Here is a 22,130-nt window from a genome sequence, read left to right as displayed (position 1 = left end):
ATGGTTACTTGTAGTGACAACCAAACAGCATTAGACTTATATCTTCTTCTTTTTTGTAATTCTTTTTCAGGTCATCCATGGATCTGTGAGAATGGTGTTGCACCAGATAGAGCACTTGATCCTGCTGTTCTGTCTCGTCTCAAGCAGTTCTCTGCAATGAATAAACTAAAGAAGATGGCTTTGAAGGTGAGTGATTTTGTGCCTAAACCCTTTATCTTCCATGTTCTCTGCTTCAGTTTTCATAGAATTGTTTGTGTTGTCTTTGTTTTGGGGTCATCAGGTTATAGCTGAGAGCCTCTCGGAAGAAGAGATTGCTGGCTTAAGAGAAATGTTTCAGGCAATGGATACTGATAACAGCGGTGCAATCACATTTGATGAACTCAAAGCTGGGCTGAGAAAGTATGGGTCTACCTTGAAAGACACAGAGATCCATGATCTAATGGAAGCGGTAAAAGTCTAACATTATTTGGCTAAATACACAGACAATGAGGTATTGTATTGTATTCTTACCCTCAGCTCTTGTATTGACAGGCTGATGTGGACAACAGCGGGACAATAGATTACAGTGAGTTCATTGCAGCGACGATTCATCTCAACAAACTCGAGCGGGAAGAGCATCTTGTCGCTGCGTTTCAATACTTTGACAAAGACGGAAGCGGTTTCATAACAATCGATGAGCTACAACAAGCGTGTGTTGAACATGGCATGGCTGATGTTTTCCTTGAAGATATCATCAAAGAAGTTGATCAAAACAATGTAAGCTTATATGACGACTCTGTTCCACATTCCTTTCTAGACTAATGACGAGGCATCAGCTGATAAAAGTGTCTCGGTTTTTATGTTGGTCTGAACAGGATGGAAAGATTGATTATGGTGAGTTTGTGGAGATGATGCAAAAGGGAAATGCTGGTGTTGGAAGAAGGACGATGAGAAATAGTTTAAACATTAGCATGAGAGACGCGTAGAGGTTGTTTTCCCCGGTGTTTAATCTGCTTGTGCGATTGTGACTGCAAAAATGTTCTTTATTCATGGAATCCACCACATAGAAGGAGAAGAAAGAAGACCAAACCAGATTCATAGCTGTGGATGGTTCGAGCTAATGTTTAACGACTGTGTGATTAATCGTCAAGTAGCTTTGGAGGTTTTTTCTTTTACCTCTTTATTGTTTGTTTGTTATGGCCATTGTTGAAGTTAGTGAGCTTTGTTCATTATCTGCCATTGTTAAAACTTTGTTCACTCTTGTATTTGAAAATTGTATTTGAAAAACAAAGTGTGTCTTTGTATGCTATGTCTAAGCATTTTTATTTTGAAAAATCTCTTTCTTCTTTCTAGACGATCACGACCCTTCATCCATCTCAGACTACACAACTCGGTTTTGAATATATTTATATGAAAATACCAAATGGCCTATGATGTGGAAGATGATGAGCTAGCAAGTCTCAATCATGGAAATCAAAGTGCTTTTTCTAAGTAATCTGTATTTAAACTCAAATAAAACCAAAACTCAAAGCTGTTCCAAGCAAATTATTCATTGGCCACAATCTGTAATTTGGAACATTACCAAAACGATTTTTAATGTATTTTACATGTACAGATTTTCTGGTACCCTCATATTCACATGCTTTGCAACGCCGCAACCTTTAACTATATATATTTATTTTGGTGCATTTTTTTCATATTTTATTAGTGTTAAAATAACCTCTTCTTAAGAGTAAGTTGAGTAACGTATGGCAATTTCGTCAGCTTTGTTATTTAAAAATCATATGTTAATTAGCTAAAATCCGATGATTTTTACCCAAATTCTCTCTTAATTTAAAACTAGTCCGACTTGAAATTAAAGTTTAGTGTAAACTATAATCAGAAGTCAGAACAATAAATATTAATAGGCCACCGACGATTTGCTGCCACCGACAAATGTTTTGTCGGCCACACGCGTCTCAGTTCTATGGAACCGAACTCTCGTAATACTTTGTTTTTTTTTTTTTTTGGTAATCGTTAATACTTTGTTTTTTACATACCATTTTTGTTGAAACCCCCACAAAATAGGAAAATATTCGGTAAAATGTTTTAGATTTTTAGTTGTTTTTTTTTTGTTAAGTAGATTTTTAGTTTTACTTGTATCATTATGAAATTCTTGAACCTACTTAACATTAAGAGTCCTTGAATATGTTCTCAGTGTTATTATCATTATGATTGATCACTGTGTACGTGAAACTATACAACAACGAAATTCAGAATCATAACTAGACAGAAGAATATCATGTTGGCGCGTAAAAGATTAAAACGAAAATAACGGATTTTCTATATAATTTGCATGGTTATTAAAATACAAAAATACAACTGCACAGCCACAAACTCGTAACCACAAATAAAATAAATAAATTGATTAATAATCTAGGAAAATTAATTATAGCAAAATACAACATCAAGAAGAAGAAAAAAAACACATTATACATTATACTCCATTGCACGAAAGTAAAAAAAAGAAGAGACAAATCACAAAATCTCAACCCCATGTGAAGCAATAAGCAAGAATCATTTTATCGTTGACGCTTGTATTTGCAAGAAAGAGGAAGAGAATCTGACGAAGCAGGTCCCATGAGATTACGGATCTGAGATCGGAGTTTGAAGAAAACGTGCATTATACTTCCTCTGTTTTGTGAACCAATTGATTTAGCTTCGTCTTTGTTAAGCTCAAGATCTCTGATGAATATCGGTTTTCTTGAAAGGATCCATGACCAACCCCATTCCCACCATTCTTTCACAGAGCTTCCTGCTTGTTCTCCCATGGCGGAAACAGATTTGGATCTCGGGAATCGAGCTGCGATCGCCGCTGGTTGGTTTGAGAGGTTGAGTGAGAGAGAAGAGAGACGACGTCGGATGAGACCAGGCTCATCGTCGGCGGTGGCTGCTGCATTAGGACGTTGAGAAACGGGGAGAGAAGTGGGTTTACGAATCTGGAGGGTCTCCATCATTGAGCTCATTGCTTTTGTTGTTTGTTCTTCTTCGTGTGGAGAGAGGTTGAAGAAGATGAAGATGAATGTGAGAGATTGATTAGTGAACACAGCTCTAACACAGGCTGGGTTTTTATTCCACTTTATTTTGTGGAGTCCATTTACTTTTATGCCCCCAGCCAATTACATGCAATTTTTTTGTTTGTTTTTGAATTTAATATATATTATGAGTAGTATTTTTGTTTTTGTTTATTTGCTGATTTGTAATACTAGTTTGTTGTTTTGTACTCATATATATGAATGCACCTATAAAATTGGAAATATACAACATTTTTTTTTTGTGAATATAGATATCAATTGTTTTCAGGTAGGGTTTCCATCACAACACAAATTTATTAATTAATTTTTTTTCTTTGTAATTTTATTTTAAATGTTATTTTCTCAGTACAGAAATTTGTTGAAATTGTATATGCTTCTATTTGTGATTTTTTTATTTTTATTAGAAAAATGTAGCAGAATCTGACCATAGCCAAACAATTTTCATGTTGTAAAAAAAAACAAAAAAAAACAAATCACATACAAAAATCCCAAAAAAAACAAATTGTCAAAAGATAAGCCAAGACGCGCCCATTAAGGTATTGGATTAAGGCCCAACAAATTTTAAAGCCGAAAATCGAAAATTAAGCACTTTATTCTTTTTACATTTAATTTTCCAAAAATTTCCTTTTTTTTTTTTTTAATAGCTAGAGCATGTTCGGAGTAGAGATCAGAGAGATCTGAGAGCTTGAAACAATGGAGTACCGGAAAATCAAAGACGAGGTTCGTTGCTTCTAATCACTTTGTCTTTCTTCTGCTTTCAATTTAGGATTTTGGACTCTCTTTAATGCTCAATTTTGTTCCGAGCTTCTTCAGGACGATCATGACGTCGGTGCTGATATCGAGAGTGTGAAAGGAAAATCTCATACCGGTGAGATATTCTTTTCTCAAATTTCCGCTTCTGTTTTGTTCGTTTAGTGTGCTCATTGGTGCTTCGATTTTGGCAGTTGCTTCGAGTAACATTGCGATGGCTACTCTGGGTGTTGGATCCAGTGAACGGATCAACTGGAAACGAAAGTAAGTTTTTTTATTCCTTTGTTCAATTTTTGTTTTGGAAAAGTCTAGTTCTTTGAATATCTTGTGTTGAATTAGGGGTGTAGTGACATGTGCACTAACGATTCTGACGAGTTCTCAAGCGATACTCATCGTGTGGTCGAAGCGAGCTGGGAAGTATGAGTATAGTGTTACAACCGCCAACTTCTTGGTGAGTTTCATCGATGCATTACTTTTTTCTTGAAATTGAGTGTAATGTATGTGTTGCAAGCAAGCCAATTTTGTGTGGTTTATAATCTTCTATCAGGATGATGTAGTGATTTTGTTTACTCTTTGGTGCACATCAGGTTGAGACTCTGAAATGTGCTTTATCTCTTCTTGCATTGACAAGGATATGGAAAAACGAAGGTGTTACTGACGACAACAGGTATCATATTCTTTTGACAAGGGTCTGTCTGTGGGTTTGGTTTCAGAGAATTTTCCATGAGTTTTATGTCTAATTCCTCTTTGAGCATGACCATAGATTTATCATTGAGTTTTTTCTTTACTGATACCCAAAAGCTGTCTCCGAATCAGGTTAAGCACAACATATGATGAAGTTAAAGTCTTTCCAATTCCTGCAGCATTGTATCTTTTCAAGAATTTGTTACAGGTGGGATTTCTTGAGTTTTTTTCTCTGTGGCTTTGGTCGATTTTTCTTAACTTATGTTTTTCATGCTAATATGTCTCTAACTACTTGTTGTGACAACTTTTGTGTGGCAGTACTATATTTTTGCTTACGTAGACGCCCCAGGCTATCAGATATTGAAGAACTTGAACATCATAAGTACCGGTGTCTTGTACAGAATTATACTGAAGAAAAAGTAGGTTGTTTATTCATCCAAATTGGATTTCATAGCTTCCAATGAATAGTTGTTCTGGAAATCCATATGTTATCTGTTTTATATTCCCATCAATTTTTCAACTGCCTCGGTTTAATCATTTTGCTTACTATCTTCTCTAACAGATTGAGCGAGATTCAGTGGGCGGGTTTCATTCTGTTGTGTTGCGGATGCACCACTGCTCAGTTGAATTCAAAGTAAATGTGGCGCCTGATTTTCTTACCCCTTGATATTCTTATGAATGCTATCAAAATGAGCTTCACCAGTTCTTGCATATGATGCATAACACACAAAAGCTCATTTCCGATTCCTGCTATGTGAACACTTTCAGGTCTCTGCTGATTTTTCCAATATATGTCTCATATTTGATTTGCTTTTGCAGTTCTGATCGTGTTCTTCAGACATCTCTTCCTGGTTGGACTATGGCAATCGTAAGCTGATAGCCCCCTTTGCATGCTAATATCAACTAAGAGTTGTGAAGCAGCTTTCATGTCCACACCAATTAATATAATCACTCGTTGTTGTTTCTAGGTCATGGCTCTTTTAAGTGGTTTCGCCGGAGTGTACACAGAGGTGAGATATTAGGACTGTATACTGTAATACTCAAAGCTGATTTGGTTTCTTTTCTCTGTGTGTGTGTCAACACTAATACAGTATAATTGGGTCTTTCCATTGATAAACTTAAATTATGATTTATAAAGCTTATAAAGGTTTTGCTTTCCATTTTCGCAGGCCATTATAAAAAAGCGACCTTCAAGGAATATAAATGTACAGAACTTCTGGCTATATGTCTTCGGGATGGCTTTCAATGCTGTTGCTATAGTGATCCAAGATTTTGATGCCGTTGCAAATAAGTAAATCCAAAAACCATCTTCTTTCATACTTGCTATAAAATGCCAGAACTTACTAGTACCACACCTCTATAGCCTTGGTGTCCTGTAGTTCCATTATATTCTACTGGCTGCGTATTATGCTGTTATGTCTCATCTGCTCTGGTATTGAATGGGCTGGCTTTTCATTTTCAGGGGATTCTTCCATGGTTACTCCTTCATCACAGTACTCATGATTCTTAACCATGCTCTCAGGTAAAAGCTGCTTTAGAGGCCAGACTTTTCTCTTAACTCTGATGTAAGTTAGTGAAGCTAACACAAAAACACTCTTCTATTGTTTGTTTTGCAGTGGCATTGCTGTGTCGATGGTGATGAAATATGCAGACAATATTGTGAAGGTATTATATTTGCAAAAAATGCACATTTATTCCCCTGCCACTTTTTTACACGGGGTTAACTTTATCAATCGGTATGTAGGTTTATTCAACATCAGTGGCGATGCTTCTCACCGCGGTTGTCTCTGTATTCCTCTTCAATTATCATCTTTCCCTAGCCTTCTTCTTGGGTTCAACGTAAGTTAACCACATTTGCTTTTGCTAATACAATCATCTCAACTTTTGATATCAAAAGTAGCCACCAACATTCATGCACATAAGAGCCAATGATTGCGTAAAAGGTTTCTCATAAAATGCATCACTGTGTTTGCACTTTGCAGGGTCGTCTCTGTTTCAGTATATTTGCATTCCGCAGGGAAGCTACGATAGTAAAGATCTTCACACTTACATCTACCAAGAAAACTGCCATTATTCTAGTACAGAGATAAAGCTTTTGAACGATTACGATTTTGTTTTTCGTGTAGGTATATCACATTTGTGCTTCTGTATTGATTTTTATCCCGTTCATGATATACTATTCTCATTTGTACGGAACCAAAAACTATTAAGAGCAATAGTATAAATTCCCGAAATTTTAAGCCTAACTTTGTTTATAAATCCTCCCTCCATATATTTTAATAATCATTAACTGTTTGAAAGTGAAGTTATTTTGTTGAAAATTGCACGCTTAGAGGAAAAGGCTTAACCAAAAATGATCCAACCGTGAAGACTCAGAGACCAGCGTACTTGGTTTTTAAATTAATCATTGTCTTTGCTTCAAAGCCAATACTATGAGCCTTTGTCTTGTCTCCCACTTGTATATAAGCTCTATTCCTCTACTCTCTTTCTCACCATCTCTTCTTCTTCTTCCTCTTCTCTCAGTGAACAGATTTAGCTATGGCTTTTTCTGCACCATCACTTACTAAATTCTCTCTTTTGGTCGCCATTTCAGCATCAGCTCTCCTCTGTTCTGCTCTTGCCCGTGATTTCTCCATTGTTGGATACACACCGGAGCAGTTGACCTCCACTGAAAAGCTTCTAGAGCTCTTTGAGTCATGGATGTCAGAACACAGCAAGGTTTACAAAAGTGTGGAGGAGAAGGTGCACAGGTTCGAGGTGTTCAGAGAGAACCTGATGCATATAGACCAGAGAAACAATGAGATCAACAGTTACTGGCTCGGTTTGAACGAGTTTGCGGATTTGACTCATGAAGAGTTCAAGGGAAGATATCTAGGACTTGCAAAGCCACAATTCTCTAGAAAGAGACAGCCCTCTGCTAACTTCAGGTACAGAGACATCACTGACTTGCCTAAATCCGTAGACTGGAGGAAGAAAGGCGCTGTGGCTCCTGTCAAGGACCAGGGTCAATGTGGTAACATTTCTTTCTTTCCATCTTTCTTGGTCCAAGTGTATAGAATAGAACCAGAGATTCATATAGCTAACGATCTTATTTTGTTGCTGCAGGTAGCTGTTGGGCATTTTCAACAGTTGCAGCTGTCGAGGGGATCAACCAGATCACAACAGGGAATCTGAGTTCGCTTTCAGAGCAAGAACTCATAGACTGTGACACAACTTTCAACAGTGGCTGCAATGGAGGTCTCATGGACTACGCATTCCAGTACATAATTTCAACAGGTGGTCTCCACAAAGAAGACGATTACCCTTATCTCATGGAAGAAGGAATTTGTCAAGAGCAGAAGGTAACAAACACTAGACAAACACATGAACTAAAACTTACACTCTGATACAGAATATTTATAAACACTGATCATTCATGAATCTTACACAGGAGGATGTGGAACGTGTGACGATCAGCGGCTACGAAGATGTCCCAGAAAACGATGACGAAAGCCTTGTAAAGGCTTTAGCTCATCAGCCAGTCAGTGTGGCTATTGAGGCTTCAGGAAGAGACTTCCAGTTCTACAAAGGAGTATATAATTCTGACATCTAAACTGTGTTTTATGTATCCGATCTTCTGGCATTCTCTCAAAAACCGATTTGGGGATTTTGCTTTGTTTACAGGGAGTGTTTAATGGACAATGTGGAACAGACCTGGACCACGGTGTAGCAGCAGTTGGATATGGTTCATCAAAGGGATCTGACTATGTTATTGTCAAGAACTCATGGGGACCAAGATGGGGAGAGAAAGGGTTTATTAGGATGAAGAGAAACACCGGTAAACCAGAGGGACTCTGTGGAATCAACAAGATGGCCTCATATCCTACCAAGACCAAGTGATGATCTACCTTGTTGCTGCATCCTACCTTTTTTTTTTTTTTTCTTTCAATGCATTTCGATTGCACATTATATCGTATTGATGAATGTGAGATTTTCAAATAACATGGTGAGAGTTCACTTACCTTTTTTTCTGACTGCACGTCCTCCCAATGCTCCTCCAGCTTCAAGAAACCTAAAAACCATGACCTTTAGACCTACCTCTCTCAATAAGATCATGTTCTCATATATAGAACTTTCAAATACCATATAAGGACCAATCAGAAAGATTGGTGCTTTTTGTGTGTTTAATAAAGAATGTCGAAAGATTTTTCAATTCTTACATCTGAATGCAGAGATAGAGATTGGATCTCTAACTTACAAAGCCTAACAGTTTTTCATATAATAAACTGAATGGCTGGTTCAGTAAAAATGTGTTTGTGAACTATAATTAACTCTGAACTTCATTGTATTTGATGACACAGTCATAAAGCCGTCCTCCGAGAAATTGTGCTACTTCTGGATGCTTCACCTGCATAAAAAAAGACCAGACTTGAGTAATAAGGAAGAATCAAGAAACATGTAACTCTTTTTCTATGTAACACCATGACACTATAAGTTTATTACCATTCCAATCTTGAGGGAATCACACTTGAACTGAGCATAAAGGTTTGTCTCTATTCCACGGCCCTGTACAGGACAGTAAAGGAGTAAGTTTGGTGATACCTAAGACTAGATAACACATAGTTCACCACCTTCACACGATTTAAAGGTCTTACCATGCCTTCTAAGATGACCAAGTCTGCATCGGTTGAGAGGTACGCAACCTCCTGTGATACTCTTGCAAGATCAATAACCTGCAACAGTATAGAAAGGAGAAGAAATTTTTTAACAATTACCAATGGATAAACAGGAATTGCTCATACTGAAAGTCCAATCATCTTCTGCGAGCTTTTGAATACCATACCGGTAAGTCATTCCCTGAATTTGCAATAAGAAGATTCGAGGTATCAACACCCATCAATTGTCCATTTTCATCCTTCAGCTGGTATATTAAAGACTCAGTCAGGGTCGAGTTTCTTTAATCTGTAATGGACTAGAGTACCCAAATGACTCTATTCATCACCTTAGACAATATCTCTGCAAGCTCGATATAAGTTACATCGTTGATAGATGGAAGCTCATTAGCAGCCAGCACAACCTTTAAAAGGGAAGGTGAAAAGGAGGAAAGACTTAGAATATACTTCTCACAATCAAAAATGTCCATAATTGTGCAAAAAAAAAAAGTCAGCATGATTTTAGGACATGGAAGCACCTGCATTCCTCGACGTAGCATTTCTCTAGCAAAGGGCAAGATACCCAAAATTATGTCTGCACCAGAATTATCGACAAATATCACAGCCTGTCATGAAAAAAGAGAGGAATAAAACAAATCAGTGTGTCCTGCGATAAAACTTTTAAGTCAGGATAAAGCATAGGTTAAGCAGACAAAAACAGAGAGAAGTTAAAGAAGTGACCTTCTTCCAAGGCTTCTTGACCCATCTAGCTTGAAAGTTATCCAAGTCATCAATGACCCATGGTCGTGAAACCAAGTTCTGACAGCTAGCCAAAAAGGACATGCCGTCTTTTGAGAAAACCTCAGCAAGCTTCAATATGTGATTAAAGAAACACAAGATCCACTCATTAAGATACTTAACAAAACAGAGAACAGTAGATGAAAAGAAAGAGATGATATACCTGTGCAGAACCCAGATCAAAGATGTTTCCAGCAAATATCCCTCTGACCAGATTCTCTATGCGCTTGCCTTCATCGTCAATAGCATCACTCAAACGAACAACTTCAGGAAATAGTGATATAGCCTTTGCATTCTCCTCATCCTAAATGAACTCACCCAATCAGAAAAGAGTACAAGAGAACTTATGCTTTTCGAGAAAACCCTTGTCAAGGAAATCACACCTTAACTTTCTTGAATATGTCCCTAAATCCCAATTCTCTTAGTATTAGCTCACGGATTCTGCAGAGAAGCTGCAGAAAAAAAAAACACCATACTAATATATGAATAACAAAGCTCTCTACAAGCATTTACTTTACAAGAGGAAAGTGTTTTAAACTTACAATGCAATCTGGTGGACCACCATGGCTCTCCGGATCTTTCTTCAAGTCCTCAAGAATCTCAGCATACCTTGCGAGAAATCAAACGCAAAATTGAATGCTTTTGAGCGAAAGAGTGCATCTTCGTAGCAACTATGAAAACACATGTGAGGCAAGGTATATAGAACACACACCTTTTGGCAAATTTTTCAGCTCGAACAGGAGCATCTGGAACTGTTGTGTCGCTCTCTGCACGTTCCCTGCAAAAAAAAAAAAACCAAACAAAACAAGTTTAGAAGACTGAAAGTTTGAATTTTTTTTAATTCGTTGGATCAGGAAGTTTCTTGTTTCCAATAAAGAATCAGAGTTTGTTCGTGATGTCACAAAGCCAAAGCTCATGAAAAGTCAGAAAGAGTATGAATCAGGGATTCAAGACAAGAATCAAAATTAAACAGATTGATCAATTGAAGGATGAAATCCAAAATCCGAGCAATTTCAAAGGTATATGAGCTTCCCAGATCACAAAAATCAAAAAATGCAAAACAAAAATCAAGAGAGTGAGAGAGAGAGAGATTCGAACTTGAAAGAAGGGATGGAATTGGAGAAGAGATCGATCCAGGAGATCTCAGTAGGAGTAGCCTTTCTAGGATTATCAGAAGGGAATCGATAAGGAATGGTGCAAGCCCTGTAGTTTGATTCTATCGGCGTCGGTAACAGAGGCAACGCAACCATCTCGGAGTCGCTCTCCATTCTTCGTTCGTACGTGTGAAGTGAGATATGAAATTCACTGGTAGAATAAAAAAGAAGTGATCGTTCTTTTAATACACAAATCTGGCAAGTTTAGAGGAAACCCTTATTTTAATTGCTTTCAAACGTTTGTCGTTTATCCTCCTTGTCTCTTTGCGCCGCGCGTTCTCGCTCTCCCAAGCAGAGGAGCAAGCTTCTTGCACGAGTCGTACGTTGTGTGGTTTTCGATTTCTGATCGTAAGCTCTCTTTCTTAAAGTTGAAACCTTTTTGGAACTTAAGTTTAGACTGGAACTCGATACTCTCTGTCATGTTTAGGTTACGGAATCGTAAGCTTTCTCGAGAGCTCTTTATTTAGGTGCCAAGTTTACAGACACTAAAAGTCATCTCTACTTTGCTGATTCATTCATAGTTGCTTCCTAACTTAGCTGCGTTTATGAAGTAAAGTTCTGTTGATTTTTGCAGAATGATTGCTGCATTTTCATGGATCCCAAAAGGGGCATCAAAGGCCATGCCTGATTCTGCTGAATCTCCTTCTATGGAGGATATCAAAGAGCTCATCCAAAATGGCACTTTCAAAAAAAGGTGATCTTTTTTCCCGTTCCTGTTTCTCTGCTCTTTTTTCCCTTCAAGGAGATAATCACACCATTGATTACACTTACTGTGGATACAGTCTGAGTGGCATGGATGAGGAAGAAGAGATGGACGATGAAACACAGAGTTGCCCATGCCAAGTCTGTAGCAAAATCTTTTGGGAAACCATGTTCCAAAAGCAAGGGTGCTTCTTCTTCTTCAACAGATGCTGATGACGTTGTCAAGTTCTTGAAAGAACTCGACATGGATAACTATGACGAAGAGGACGGTGCTACATATATCAGCTCTTTCTTTTCTTTTTCCTACGGATTTTCATTGCCGTATTTTGCATATATGCTAATGTACAGTTTCCTTCATGATCCTTGTGTTGGACTCAGAGATTGAACTGTTTAGCTCTGGCCAGGGAGACCTTTATTATCCAAGCAATGAGATGGATCCATACCTAAAGGATACTGACGTAAGTCATACCATTAATTTGTTTTTCTCTTAATTACTTGTGCAAACTCAATAGTAAATACTGATCTTGATATCCCCTAGGCTGACTATGACTCAGAGGATCTCGATGACATGATAATTAGGCCAACCGATTTACTGATCATCTGTGCTAGTATTAAACGTGAAGTCAACTCTCTCGAGGTTTATGTATACGAGGAATCCGGGAACATGTATCTTCGTCATGACATGATTATATCCAAGGCTCCATTGTGCACAGCATGGCTTGATTGTCCTCTCAAAGGAGGGGAAAAAGGTTAGTGTGTATCCACGCAGCTTCTTTCTTTTTTTTCCTTTTCTTGTGGATGAGATTTATCATGTTTCTCAAGTTTTGCTTACGTGTTGGCAGGGAACTTTGTAGCTATCGGGTCAATGGACTCCTCCAAAGAGATATGGGATCTTGACCTTGTATGTAACTGTAAACTGTCTTTTGATGATGCTTACCTTTTTTTTTTTTTATCGATCATGAGATAATGAATTGTATGTTGGTTATATAATGCTTTAGGTGAATGAGGTGCTACCTTGTGTACAACTGGGACGAATAGCCGGACAGGTGTGACAACCAACTTTTGAAAACTATTTAGCTCCTCTGTTTTTCCAAATGTAACCAGTTAACTTAGTTAGCTGTCTTTCTCTCACTCTAGACATCAGATTGCCACACTGATCCAGTAATTGATCTTGCTTGGAACAAGGAGTTTCGGTATATATTTCTAAGCTCTGTGGTTCCATGATTGAAAATTATCTCCAGGACTTGCGTAATTACCAGACTCTCATTGTTATCTTTTACTTTTAACTGGAAAAATAGGAATATAGTTGCTAGTGCCAGTGCCGACAAAAAAGTTAAGGTTTGGGATGTGGCTACGGGGAAATGCAAGGTCACTATGGAGCATCACGAAGAGAAGGTATGAAGGTGAAACTGTTTCCATGCTCTTTCAAGCATCTGTGGCATGCTCATGGTTTATTGTGTGTTGGTTGACTATAACAGGTTAAAGCGGTTGCATGGAACCATTATGCTCCAGAAGTACTCCTCAGTGGGTCTAGTGATGGCACTGTAGTAATGGTGATCACAACAGTTTTTGTTCCTTTTCATGTGTTGAGTTCTTGTACATGAACAAATTTTAACCAGTCTTTTATTACTATACATATGTCGCAGAAAGACGGAAGGGACCCTTCACACTCGGGTTTGAAATGGTCTACCAAGGCGGAAGTTGAAGACTTGGCCTGGGATCCTCACAGCGAACACTCCTTTGTGGTGCATTACGCTTTCTTTGCTCTTCTAACACAGGCATGTGAATATTTCAGATATTTATCTTTTTCTTCTTCCATCTTAGGCGAGTCTCGAAGATGGAACTGTGAAGGGATTTGATATACGTGCTTCTGATTTATCACCAAATTTCATTCTCCATGCTCATTATGGTGAAGTCTCCTCCATATCATACAACATACAGGCCCCCAATGTACATACATATCTCTCTTTCTCTCTTGTCTCCTACCATATTCATAGTGTAGCTAGTCGTTTTAACATTTACGTCATTCTTCGAGCTGTGCAGCTTTTGGCTACGGGATCTAGGGATGAAAGTGTGAAACTTTGGGATCTTTCAAACAATCAACCATCATGGATTGCTACAAACATGCCAAATGCTGTAAGAGCGATGAATAAGTATTTCTGTTGGCACACGTTTCTTTCTGGTTTCTTTGTTCACCATTCCAAACTTTTGATATATCAAACAGGGAGAAGTTTTCTCGGTCTCATTCTCTGCGGACTGCCCCTTCTTACTCGCTGTTTGTGGCTCAGAGGGACTAAATGTGAGTAGTGATTTTGATGGTACAAGAACTTACAAGTTCTGTTTTTGAGGAAACTAACGTATATATGTGCATGCTTGTGCAGGTGTGGGATACTTTATCAGACACTGGTGTGTCCCGAAGATATGGGAGCAGCCGACCATGAACCATATATATGCCATTACAAAGTTGAGGAAGTGTGGATGAAGGAGTTCGATGAGGAAGAGTACTGAGAGAATCATGAATAAAAAAACTTTAGAATAATAATTAAGTAAATGTTTCTAGAAGTCTTGTTTCGGTTTTAGGTTCCTTTGATCCTATTAAGACTAGGTCTAATTTGGATGATTGATACAAGTTGAAACGTTACATCTTCCTTCCCTCACCATTTGGTTTATCCAAGCAAATACAATTGCTTGCTTTGAAAATGTCAATTTATGTATATTTCCCACTACTGCAAAAGTAATGCAACTAATCAATCAAATATCATTAGATAAATCTATGCATATAATACATACTTTTGTAGAAATGACAATATATTTCGATTTTTTTTTTTCTTAGACAGCATATTGCGATATCCTTTACGCTTTCACATTGTAAACAAAGAGAATATTGCAAGACAATCAAAATCTATCATTGTATTTTATGTAAACCGGTCAAAATGTCGTCGTGTTTGGCGTTTGGACACCATATAGTTGGATTAAACCCACTATAATCTATGGCATGTGGTTTGGAAAAAAAAAACAAAATAATGATTTGACTTGTTACACTTGTACTTATACAAGTCGGATTAATTTTAGTCGCAGTGAATTGATTGATAAGTCATACCCAAATTTTGGAATCAGATCTCTTTGGTCGTCTACATATATAGTTTCTTAATACTAAATCAACATTTCATCAATTATCTTTAATTTTACCCATATACAATATTAAATGTCCGAAGAATAACCAATGTATTAATATGACTCTAAAATTATCGTGTGAATTGAAGAAAATCATCTTTATTACTTACTTACTACTGTTACGTTAAAAAAAAAAAAAAAAGTCATACCAGAAAGCTAGAAAATTTATAAGTGCAATTATGTTTCTACTTTCTAGATTACTACGGTTACGTTTCCATCAAAGTAAATTGATTAAGACACATTACTAGTTACTACTATACAATTTTTTACTTTTAATAACGTGACCATTATTATACATTAATATCGTATTAATATTTTAAAACATTTGATTGGATCATAGTTGCCATATGGGACGTGGGAGATGAGTGGGAAAATAAGATAACACGCGCCTCTCTAACAAGTGATCTCCACGCGCTCTTCCTCTTCAGCAGGAAAGCTTTTACCAATTCAGCAAATCAAGAAGCTATATAAATGCCGCACTTAACAAATTGAAACGTACGATCAAATTCAACCTCTCTCTTCCGACCAATGGACTAAATCAAACTTTCGATTTTCCGGCGATGTCGACGTCACAAACTCTCGGCGGCGCCACACGTTGTGGCCGGATCATAGGTCCATCATTAGACAAGATCATAAAAAACGCTGCGTGGCGTAAACACACGTACCTCGTCTCTTCATGTAAATCCGTTCTCGACAAGCTCGAATCTCTTCCCGACGACTTTCACGATCCTTCCTCCGTCGTCTCCGGCCTCGCCGCATCAGATGCAGATTCCGTTCTCCAACCTTTTCTCTTCTCTCTCGACACTGCTTATTCAAAAGTCGTCGAGCCATCTCTAGATTGCGCTTTTAAACTCTTCTCTCTCTCAATCCTCCGTGGTGAGATCCAATCCTCAAAACAAGATTCTATCCTCTTCAAGCTCGTCAACGCCGTCTCCAAAGTCGGAGCTATAGCCGAAGAACCGATTCAACTCGCTGTTCTTCGAGTTCTTCTCGCCGCCGTTAGATCTCCATGTATTTTGATCCGTGGTGATTGCTTGTTGCACGTTGTCAAGACTTGTTACAACATTTACCTCGGTGGCTTGAGCGGCACGACACAGATCTGTGCTAAATCGGTGTTAGCTCAGATGATGCTCGTGATCTTCACAAGATCTGAAGAAGATTCGCTTGATGTTTCCGTGAAAACGATTTACGTCAACGAGCTATTAACTTTCACGGACAAGAGTGTTAATGAAGGAAGCTCTGTTTATTTCTGTCAAGGGTTTGTGAATGAAGTCATGGCTGCAGGACAAGGAAGTCCTCTTCCTCCTCCTGATGTGATTCAGATTCTTCTTCAAAATCCGGAGACTGAAACCGTTATGAATCCGGATTCACCGTCTTTTCGAGGCTACGTAGCAAACGGAGAAGGTGATTCCGAGACCGGTGACATGAGTAAGATGAGACAGGACGCTTTTCTTCTGTTCAAGAACTTGTGTAAATTGTCTATGAGGTTTTCGTCGAAAGAGAACAATGATGATCAGATCATGGTGAGAGGTAAGACTTTGTCTTTGGAGTTGCTTAAAGTCATTATTGACAATGGTGGTTCTGTTTGGCGCTCTAATGAAAGCTTCATCAACGCCGTTAAGCAATACTTATGCTTATCACTACTGAAGAACAGTGCGGTATCAATCATGTCAATATTTCAATTGCAATGTGCCATCTTCATGAGCTTGTTATCAAAGCTTAGATCAGTCTTGAAAGCGGAAATCGGCATTTTCTTCCCGATGATTGTTCTTCGCGTGCTTGAGAATGTTCTTCAACCTAGTTACTTGCAGAAGATGACTGTTCTCAACTTGCTAGATAAAATGTCACAAGATCCGCAGTTGATAGTCGATATCTTTGTGAACTACGACTGCGATGTGGAGTCTTCAAACATACTTGAAAGGTATTATTAGATTAGTCTAAGAAACTGTCACAAAGTTGTTGCATGACTCGTTAAAGAGTAAATGTAATGTATTAAAGCTCTTATAATTCCATCAGATACTTGCAGGATTGTCAACGGTCTTCTCAAAACTGCTCTAGGACCACCCACCGGATCATCGACAACGCTCTCTCCAGCGCAAGATATTACATTCAGGAATGATTCTGTAAAGTGTTTGGTTAACATAGCCAAGGCAATGGGAAATTGGATGGACCAGCAGTTGAAAGTGAATGAGACCGTTTGGCCTAAAGGCTCACAAGTTTATGCTTCTATGGACAGTAATGCAGGCCAGATTGATGAATTAGAAGGAACTATATCTGACTGTGATTCACAGCCAGATACTACTAATCCAGAAGCTTATGATGCCTCTATGCTTGAGCAACGAAGGGCTTACAAAATTGAATTGCAGGTCCAGGATTTACAGACAAGTCCTTAAATCATTGATGATATATCAGTTTTTTTTTTTATGTTCACTAACATATAGTTCTTGGTGATATGCAGAAAGGTATCTCTCTGTTCAATAGGAAGCCGTCGAAAGGTATCGAATTTCTCATAAGTACCAAGAAAATAGGTAGTTCTCCAGAGGAAGTGGCTTCGTTTCTGATGAAGACTGCAGGGCTAAATGGAACTGTGATTGGTGATTATCTTGGTGAAAGAGAGGAACTTCCACTCAAAGTTATGCATGCATATGTCGACTCGTTTAACTTCGAAAAGAAGGATTTTGTCGAAGCGATAAGGTTCTTTCTGCGCGGCTTTAGGTTACCAGGAGAAGCACAGAAAATTGATCGAATCATGGAAAAGTTTGCAGAACATTACTGGAAATGCAACCCTGGTTCTTTTACTAGTGCAGACACTGCTTATGTTCTTGCATATTCTGTGATAATGCTCAACACAGATGCACACAACAACATGGTTAAGGATAAGGTATGCTTGCTTTCTTCTAATATTTATCAAGTAGATAGTTGTTGCCTTGGAATACACGTCTGATGCCATATGAAGTTTAACAAATCTGAAGTGCATATTCCTCTGTTTTTGAGATTGTACATACATAGAAATTGTTTAAACCGTTCTGATGCCTTGTACAAATTCAATGGTTGTTTAGATGACGAAAGCTGACTTCGTCCGCAACAACAGGGGGATAGATGATGGAAATGACTTGCCTGAAGAATATTTAGGTTCTCTATATGATCGAGTTGTGAAAGAAGAAATCAAGATGAACTCCGATACTTTAGCCCCGCAAAACAAACAGGTGAATGGCTTGAATAAACTATTGGGCCTAGACGGCATTCTCAATCTGGTTTCTTGGATGCAACCAGATGAGAAACCACATGGTGCCAATGGACGTCTTATAAGGGATATTCAGGAACAGTTCCAAGCTAAGCCAGAGAAATCAGAGTAAGCTCTATCGCTATACCAGCTTTTATGTGTCATATTATTCTCTGTTTCTTACTTTGTAAGAAAGATTCTGAAATCTGTTTGTGATGTTATTGGTCTGCAGGTCAGTTTATCATACTGTTACAGATATTTCGATCTTGAGATCCATACTCGAGGTCTCCTGGGGACCGATGCTTGCTGCATTTAGTGTCACTCTTGACCAGAGTGATGATCGACTAGCAACTTCTCTTTGCTTACAAGGCTTCCGATATGCGGTGCACGTCACTGCAGTTATGGGAATGCAAACTCAGAGAGATGCTTTTGTAACTTCCATGGCCAAGTTCACTAATCTTCATTGTGCTGCAGATATGAAGCAGAAAAATGTTGATGCTGTTAAAGTAAAGTCCCATGTTCCATATCTCAGCCTATCTAAATATATGTTTTATGTCACCAACTGATTCTATTAACAACTTGTAACATTATATGCAGGCGATAATAACGATAGCCATAGAAGACGGTAACCATCTACATGGTTCTTGGGAACATATTTTAACTTGTCTTTCACGTATTGAACATTTGCAACTCCTTGGAGAAGTATCACCATCAGAGAAACGTAACGTCCCTACCAAAAAAACTGAGGTAGATGAAAAGAAAGCTTTGGGGTTTCCAAATTTAAAGAAACGGGGATCTTTTCAGAATCCATCTGTTATGGCTGTTGTTAGGGGAGGTTCTTATGATAGTACTTCACTTGTTAAAAGCGTTCCCAAACTAGTTACTCCGGAGCAGATCAAGAGTTTCATTTCCAATTTGAATCTACTTGATCAAATAGGCAATTTTGAGTTGAACCATGTCTATGCTAATAGCCAAAGGTTGAACAGTGAAGCTATAGTTGCCTTTGTTAAAGCGCTATGTAAAGTCTCCATGTCAGAACTTCAGTCACCAACAGATCCTCGTGTCTTTAGCCTCACGAAACTAGTCGAAACAGCGTAACTTCTCATTCTAAGATCTTATACTAATTACATTGCTCTGCTTTGAAACTCTCTGATCAAATGATAACGGTTTTCCCTTTCTGTGACAGGCATTATAACATGAACCGTATCCGATTAGTTTGGTCCCGCATATGGAATGTTCTTTCTGATTTCTTCGTATCAGTCGGCTTGTCAGAGAATCTCTCTGTTGCAATATTTGTCATGGATTCTCTTCGTCAGCTTTCCATGAAATTCTTGGAGCGTGAGGAGCTTGCAAACTATCATTTCCAACATGAGTTTCTTCGACCATTCGTTATTGTTATGCAGAAAAGCAGTTCCGCTGAGATTAGAGAGCTAATAGTCCGATGTGTCTCCCAAATGGTTCTTAGTCGAGTTAGTAATGTGAAATCTGGTTGGAAAAATGTCTTCACGGTAAGTAGTAACACACATTTATTTCTCAAATCCAATATACATGTTTGAAAATGTTTTCTAATGATCTTGTTGGTCTAGGTTTTTACAACTGCTGCGGTTGATGAGAGGAAGAACATTGTACTGTTAGCTTTTGAGACAATCGAGAAAATCGTGCGGGATCATTTTCATTGCATAATCGAGACAGAGATAACGGTATACGCAGACTGCATTAGATGTCTCAACACCTTCACAAACAGCAAGTTTGAAGGTGACATTGGCTTCAACACCATAGAATTTCTTCGTTTCTGCGCTTTAAAGCTTGCAGAAGGAGGACTTGTCTTGAATGAGAAACTCAAGAATAATACTATCTCAGCCTTAAAGGAAGATTCTTCTGATACACAGAGTTTTACTGAACTTGATGAACAAGTATCCTATTGGGTTCCTCTGCTTACAGGTTACAACCAAATCTGGCTTTTATGCTTTACACACTAAGTTGTATCCTCTATTTGATTAAATGATTTGAGTTTTGTTAATTGTTCAGGTCTATCTAAACAAGCCTCAGATCCAAGACCAGCAATTCGAAAGCGTTCCATAGAAGTATTGTTCCACATTCTGATGGATCATGGGCATCTTTTTACAAGACCCTTTTGGACTGGAATCTTCAGCTCTATCATTCTCCCAGTTTTCAACAACATACGAAGTAAAACTGATATGCTATTCGAAGAAAATGTTGATTCGCCATCCTCGGCTTCTCTAGACACCGAAGAAACTACATGGGACGCTGAGACATCAGCACTTGCATTGCAGCTTCTCGTTGACCTACTCATTAAATTTTTCAGATCCGTGAGATCTCAGCTTCCAAGCGTTGTGTCAATCCTCATAGGGTTCATAAAGAGTCCTTTTCAAGGCTCTACAGGCTCTGGAATCTCTGTTTTGCTTCATTTGGCTGATGGATTGGCTCGTAGTGCCTCTGAAGATGAATGGAGAGAGATTTTCTTGTCTCTCAAGGAAGCAGCCTCGCTGACTTTTGCCGGTTTCATGAAAGTCTTGAGAACAATGGATGATATCGAAGATGTTGAAACAGTTTCTGGTCAAAGTGTAAACAAAGATGATCTCGATGATGACAGTCTTCACATCATGTCGTATGTTGTCTCCAGAACAAAGAAACACATTGATGTCCTGTCTCAAATCGTCGAGGTCCCCTCTCTTTTCTCTCTCTGTTTAAGCCAACGACTCTGTTTTTGACTTGTCTGTTTCTTTCTTTTTAAGCCAATGACTCTGTTTTTGACTTCTCTGTTTCTTTTACAGGTTGTGAGTGATTTATATAGAAAAAACCAGTTCTCGTTGTCCGCATCACATGTGGATATCCTCGCAGACATTTTCTCGTGCATCGCGTCTCACGCGCAGCAACTAAACACCGACACAGTTCTTAGAAGGAAGTTCAAGAGAGCATGCTCAGTCCAAAACCTAACAGAGCCTCAACTACTTAACTTCGAGAACGAGGCTTATAAATCCTACATGATGTTCCTACAAGACATGGTCACTTGCAATCCAAACGTCTCCAAAGAACTAGATCTCGAGTCGCGTCTAGTCACTGAATGCGCAAAAGTCGTGAAGATATACCTTAAATGCACAGATCCACAACAACAACAACAAAGAAAACCAGTCCTATGGGTTCTTCCGATGGAATCAGATCGTGTAGAAGAAGCAACGGCGAGAACTTCACTGCTTGTTTCTTCACTCGAAGCCTTGTGCTCATTAGAAGCAGAGTCTCTGAAAAGACACGTGTCCAGCTTCTTCCCTTTGTTGGTGGATCTTGTGAGGACTGAGCATTGCTCTCCACAAGTTCCGTACGTCCTAAGCAATGTTTTGAAATCGTGCATTGGTCCTATTCTGGCTTAGTCGCTTGCTTGTGGCTTAAGTAATTCACTGATCTGTGTGTCGTCCACATGTTTTTTTTTGGGGTTTGGCTGTCTACCCGAATAAAATTTGGCCATAGATGTTTATGTTGTTTTTAGTAAATGAAATTTAATACATTGCGTGATTTAAAAGAAAATTACTGACACAAAAAGAAAAGGACTTTTGATAATCTACCTCCTCCTCCATTGTTAGACGACAAAGAGGAGCACTGTCGAGATCCAGATGATATCCAGATCTCGACAATACTGCAATTGTTTGGGAACAAACGATATGAGATTGAGAAGAAGCTGATTGTAGCCTTTAGCTACATGAGATTGTTGTTACACAGTAAAAAAAAATATGATTGTTGCAACGGTAATGTAACTTTTTCTTACCTTAATCAATTTCCTTTTTTTTTTTGGCAAAACATGAAAAAAGGAAATATCAGAAACTAGTGGGTCTAGGAAAAAGGAAATAACCAAAGTTTCCTTTTTGTTTTTTTTTGGTTCTTTTGGAACCTTTGCTTATAAATACTCATATCTTCTTCTTCGTTGAGAAATCAAAAAACAAAAAAT

General features: G+C 38.3%; 7 protein-coding genes across 8 annotated transcripts in view; 5 read left to right on the top strand and 2 right to left on the bottom strand.

Annotated features, from left to right (window-relative positions):
- The window catches only part of LOC9303149 (calcium-dependent protein kinase 5), a 3,185-nt gene extending 1,871 nt beyond the window's left edge, over positions 1-1,314 (top strand). The window contains 4 exon segments of the mRNA XM_021017432.1: positions 14-186; positions 281-448; positions 532-756; positions 855-1,314. Coding sequence (XP_020873091.1) covers positions 14-186; positions 281-448; positions 532-756; positions 855-965 — 677 coding nt within the window. The 3' untranslated portion in view covers positions 966-1,314.
- Positions 1,315-2,278: 964 nt separating this feature from the next.
- Positions 2,279-3,234, bottom strand: LOC9305166. Its single transcript, XM_021017431.1, has one exon. The coding sequence runs from the start codon at positions 2,982-2,984 to the stop codon at positions 2,541-2,543; it is 444 nt and encodes a 147-aa protein (XP_020873090.1). The 5' UTR covers positions 2,985-3,234; the 3' UTR covers positions 2,279-2,540.
- Positions 3,235-3,660: 426 nt separating this feature from the next.
- Positions 3,661-6,733, top strand: LOC9305165 (CMP-sialic acid transporter 4). Its single transcript, XM_002869048.2, has 15 exons — positions 3,661-3,773; positions 3,867-3,921; positions 3,998-4,067; positions 4,143-4,254; positions 4,391-4,470; positions 4,620-4,695; positions 4,806-4,906; positions 5,050-5,121; positions 5,307-5,355; positions 5,456-5,497; positions 5,657-5,778; positions 5,950-6,009; positions 6,104-6,152; positions 6,232-6,326; positions 6,470-6,733. Exons 1-15 carry the CDS (start codon positions 3,747-3,749, stop codon positions 6,516-6,518), a joined length of 1,059 nt encoding a protein of 352 aa, XP_002869094.1. The 5' UTR covers positions 3,661-3,746; the 3' UTR covers positions 6,519-6,733.
- A 245-nt stretch (positions 6,734-6,978) lies between these two features.
- LOC9303148 (cysteine protease XCP1) lies at positions 6,979-8,500 on the top strand. Its single transcript, XM_002869047.2, has 4 exons — positions 6,979-7,500; positions 7,593-7,828; positions 7,918-8,058; positions 8,151-8,500. The coding sequence occupies exons 1-4, from the start codon at positions 7,026-7,028 to the stop codon at positions 8,364-8,366; spliced, it is 1,068 nt and encodes a 355-aa protein (XP_002869093.1). The 5' UTR covers positions 6,979-7,025; the 3' UTR covers positions 8,367-8,500.
- A 67-nt stretch (positions 8,501-8,567) lies between these two features.
- On the bottom strand, positions 8,568-11,420 carry LOC9305164 (uncharacterized protein At2g17340). The gene is made up of 12 exons (XM_002867029.2): positions 11,015-11,420; positions 10,629-10,694; positions 10,459-10,525; positions 10,300-10,368; positions 10,080-10,220; positions 9,860-9,988; positions 9,658-9,744; positions 9,469-9,543; positions 9,310-9,387; positions 9,122-9,199; positions 8,970-9,032; positions 8,568-8,874 (listed from the first exon to the last, which is right to left on the bottom strand). Exons 1-12 carry the CDS (start codon positions 11,182-11,184, stop codon positions 8,794-8,796), a joined length of 1,104 nt encoding a protein of 367 aa, XP_002867075.1. The 5' UTR covers positions 11,185-11,420; the 3' UTR covers positions 8,568-8,793.
- On the top strand, positions 11,323-14,726 carry LOC9305163 (periodic tryptophan protein 1 homolog). The gene is given in 16 exon segments (XM_021017447.1): positions 11,323-11,418; positions 11,645-11,764; positions 11,853-11,897; positions 11,899-12,043; positions 12,150-12,230; positions 12,311-12,521; positions 12,615-12,673; positions 12,771-12,818; positions 12,910-12,965; positions 13,071-13,167; positions 13,251-13,325; positions 13,419-13,517; positions 13,597-13,722; positions 13,816-13,908; positions 13,997-14,071; positions 14,154-14,726. Coding segments are annotated over 15 exon segments (1,389 nt in total). The 5' UTR covers positions 11,323-11,418; position 11,645; the 3' UTR covers positions 14,214-14,726.
- Positions 14,727-15,424: 698 nt separating this feature from the next.
- On the top strand, positions 15,425-21,700 carry LOC9305162 (brefeldin A-inhibited guanine nucleotide-exchange protein 4). Of its 2 annotated transcripts, none has more exons than XM_002869045.2 (10): positions 15,425-16,867; positions 16,973-17,312; positions 17,405-17,827; positions 18,006-18,298; positions 18,402-18,675; positions 18,767-19,263; positions 19,356-19,677; positions 19,756-20,110; positions 20,198-20,853; positions 20,965-21,700. In XM_002869045.2, the coding sequence occupies exons 1-10, from the start codon at positions 15,507-15,509 to the stop codon at positions 21,556-21,558; spliced, it is 5,115 nt and encodes a 1,704-aa protein (XP_002869091.1). In that variant the 5' UTR covers positions 15,425-15,506; the 3' UTR covers positions 21,559-21,700. The 2 variants fall into 2 exon arrangements, with proteins under 2 accessions (XP_002869091.1, XP_020875274.1); XM_021019615.1 differs by having other exon boundaries at positions 16,963-17,312.
- The last annotated feature ends 430 nt before the right edge of the window (positions 21,701-22,130 follow it).

Source organism: Arabidopsis lyrata, assembly GCF_000004255.2.
Source record: "Arabidopsis lyrata subsp. lyrata unplaced genomic scaffold ARALYscaffold_7, whole genome shotgun sequence".
NCBI lineage: Eukaryota > Viridiplantae > Streptophyta > Magnoliopsida > Brassicales > Brassicaceae > Arabidopsis > Arabidopsis lyrata.
The sequence above is the reverse complement of the archived record's forward strand: the minus strand, read 5'-3'. Positions and strand labels throughout refer to the sequence as shown.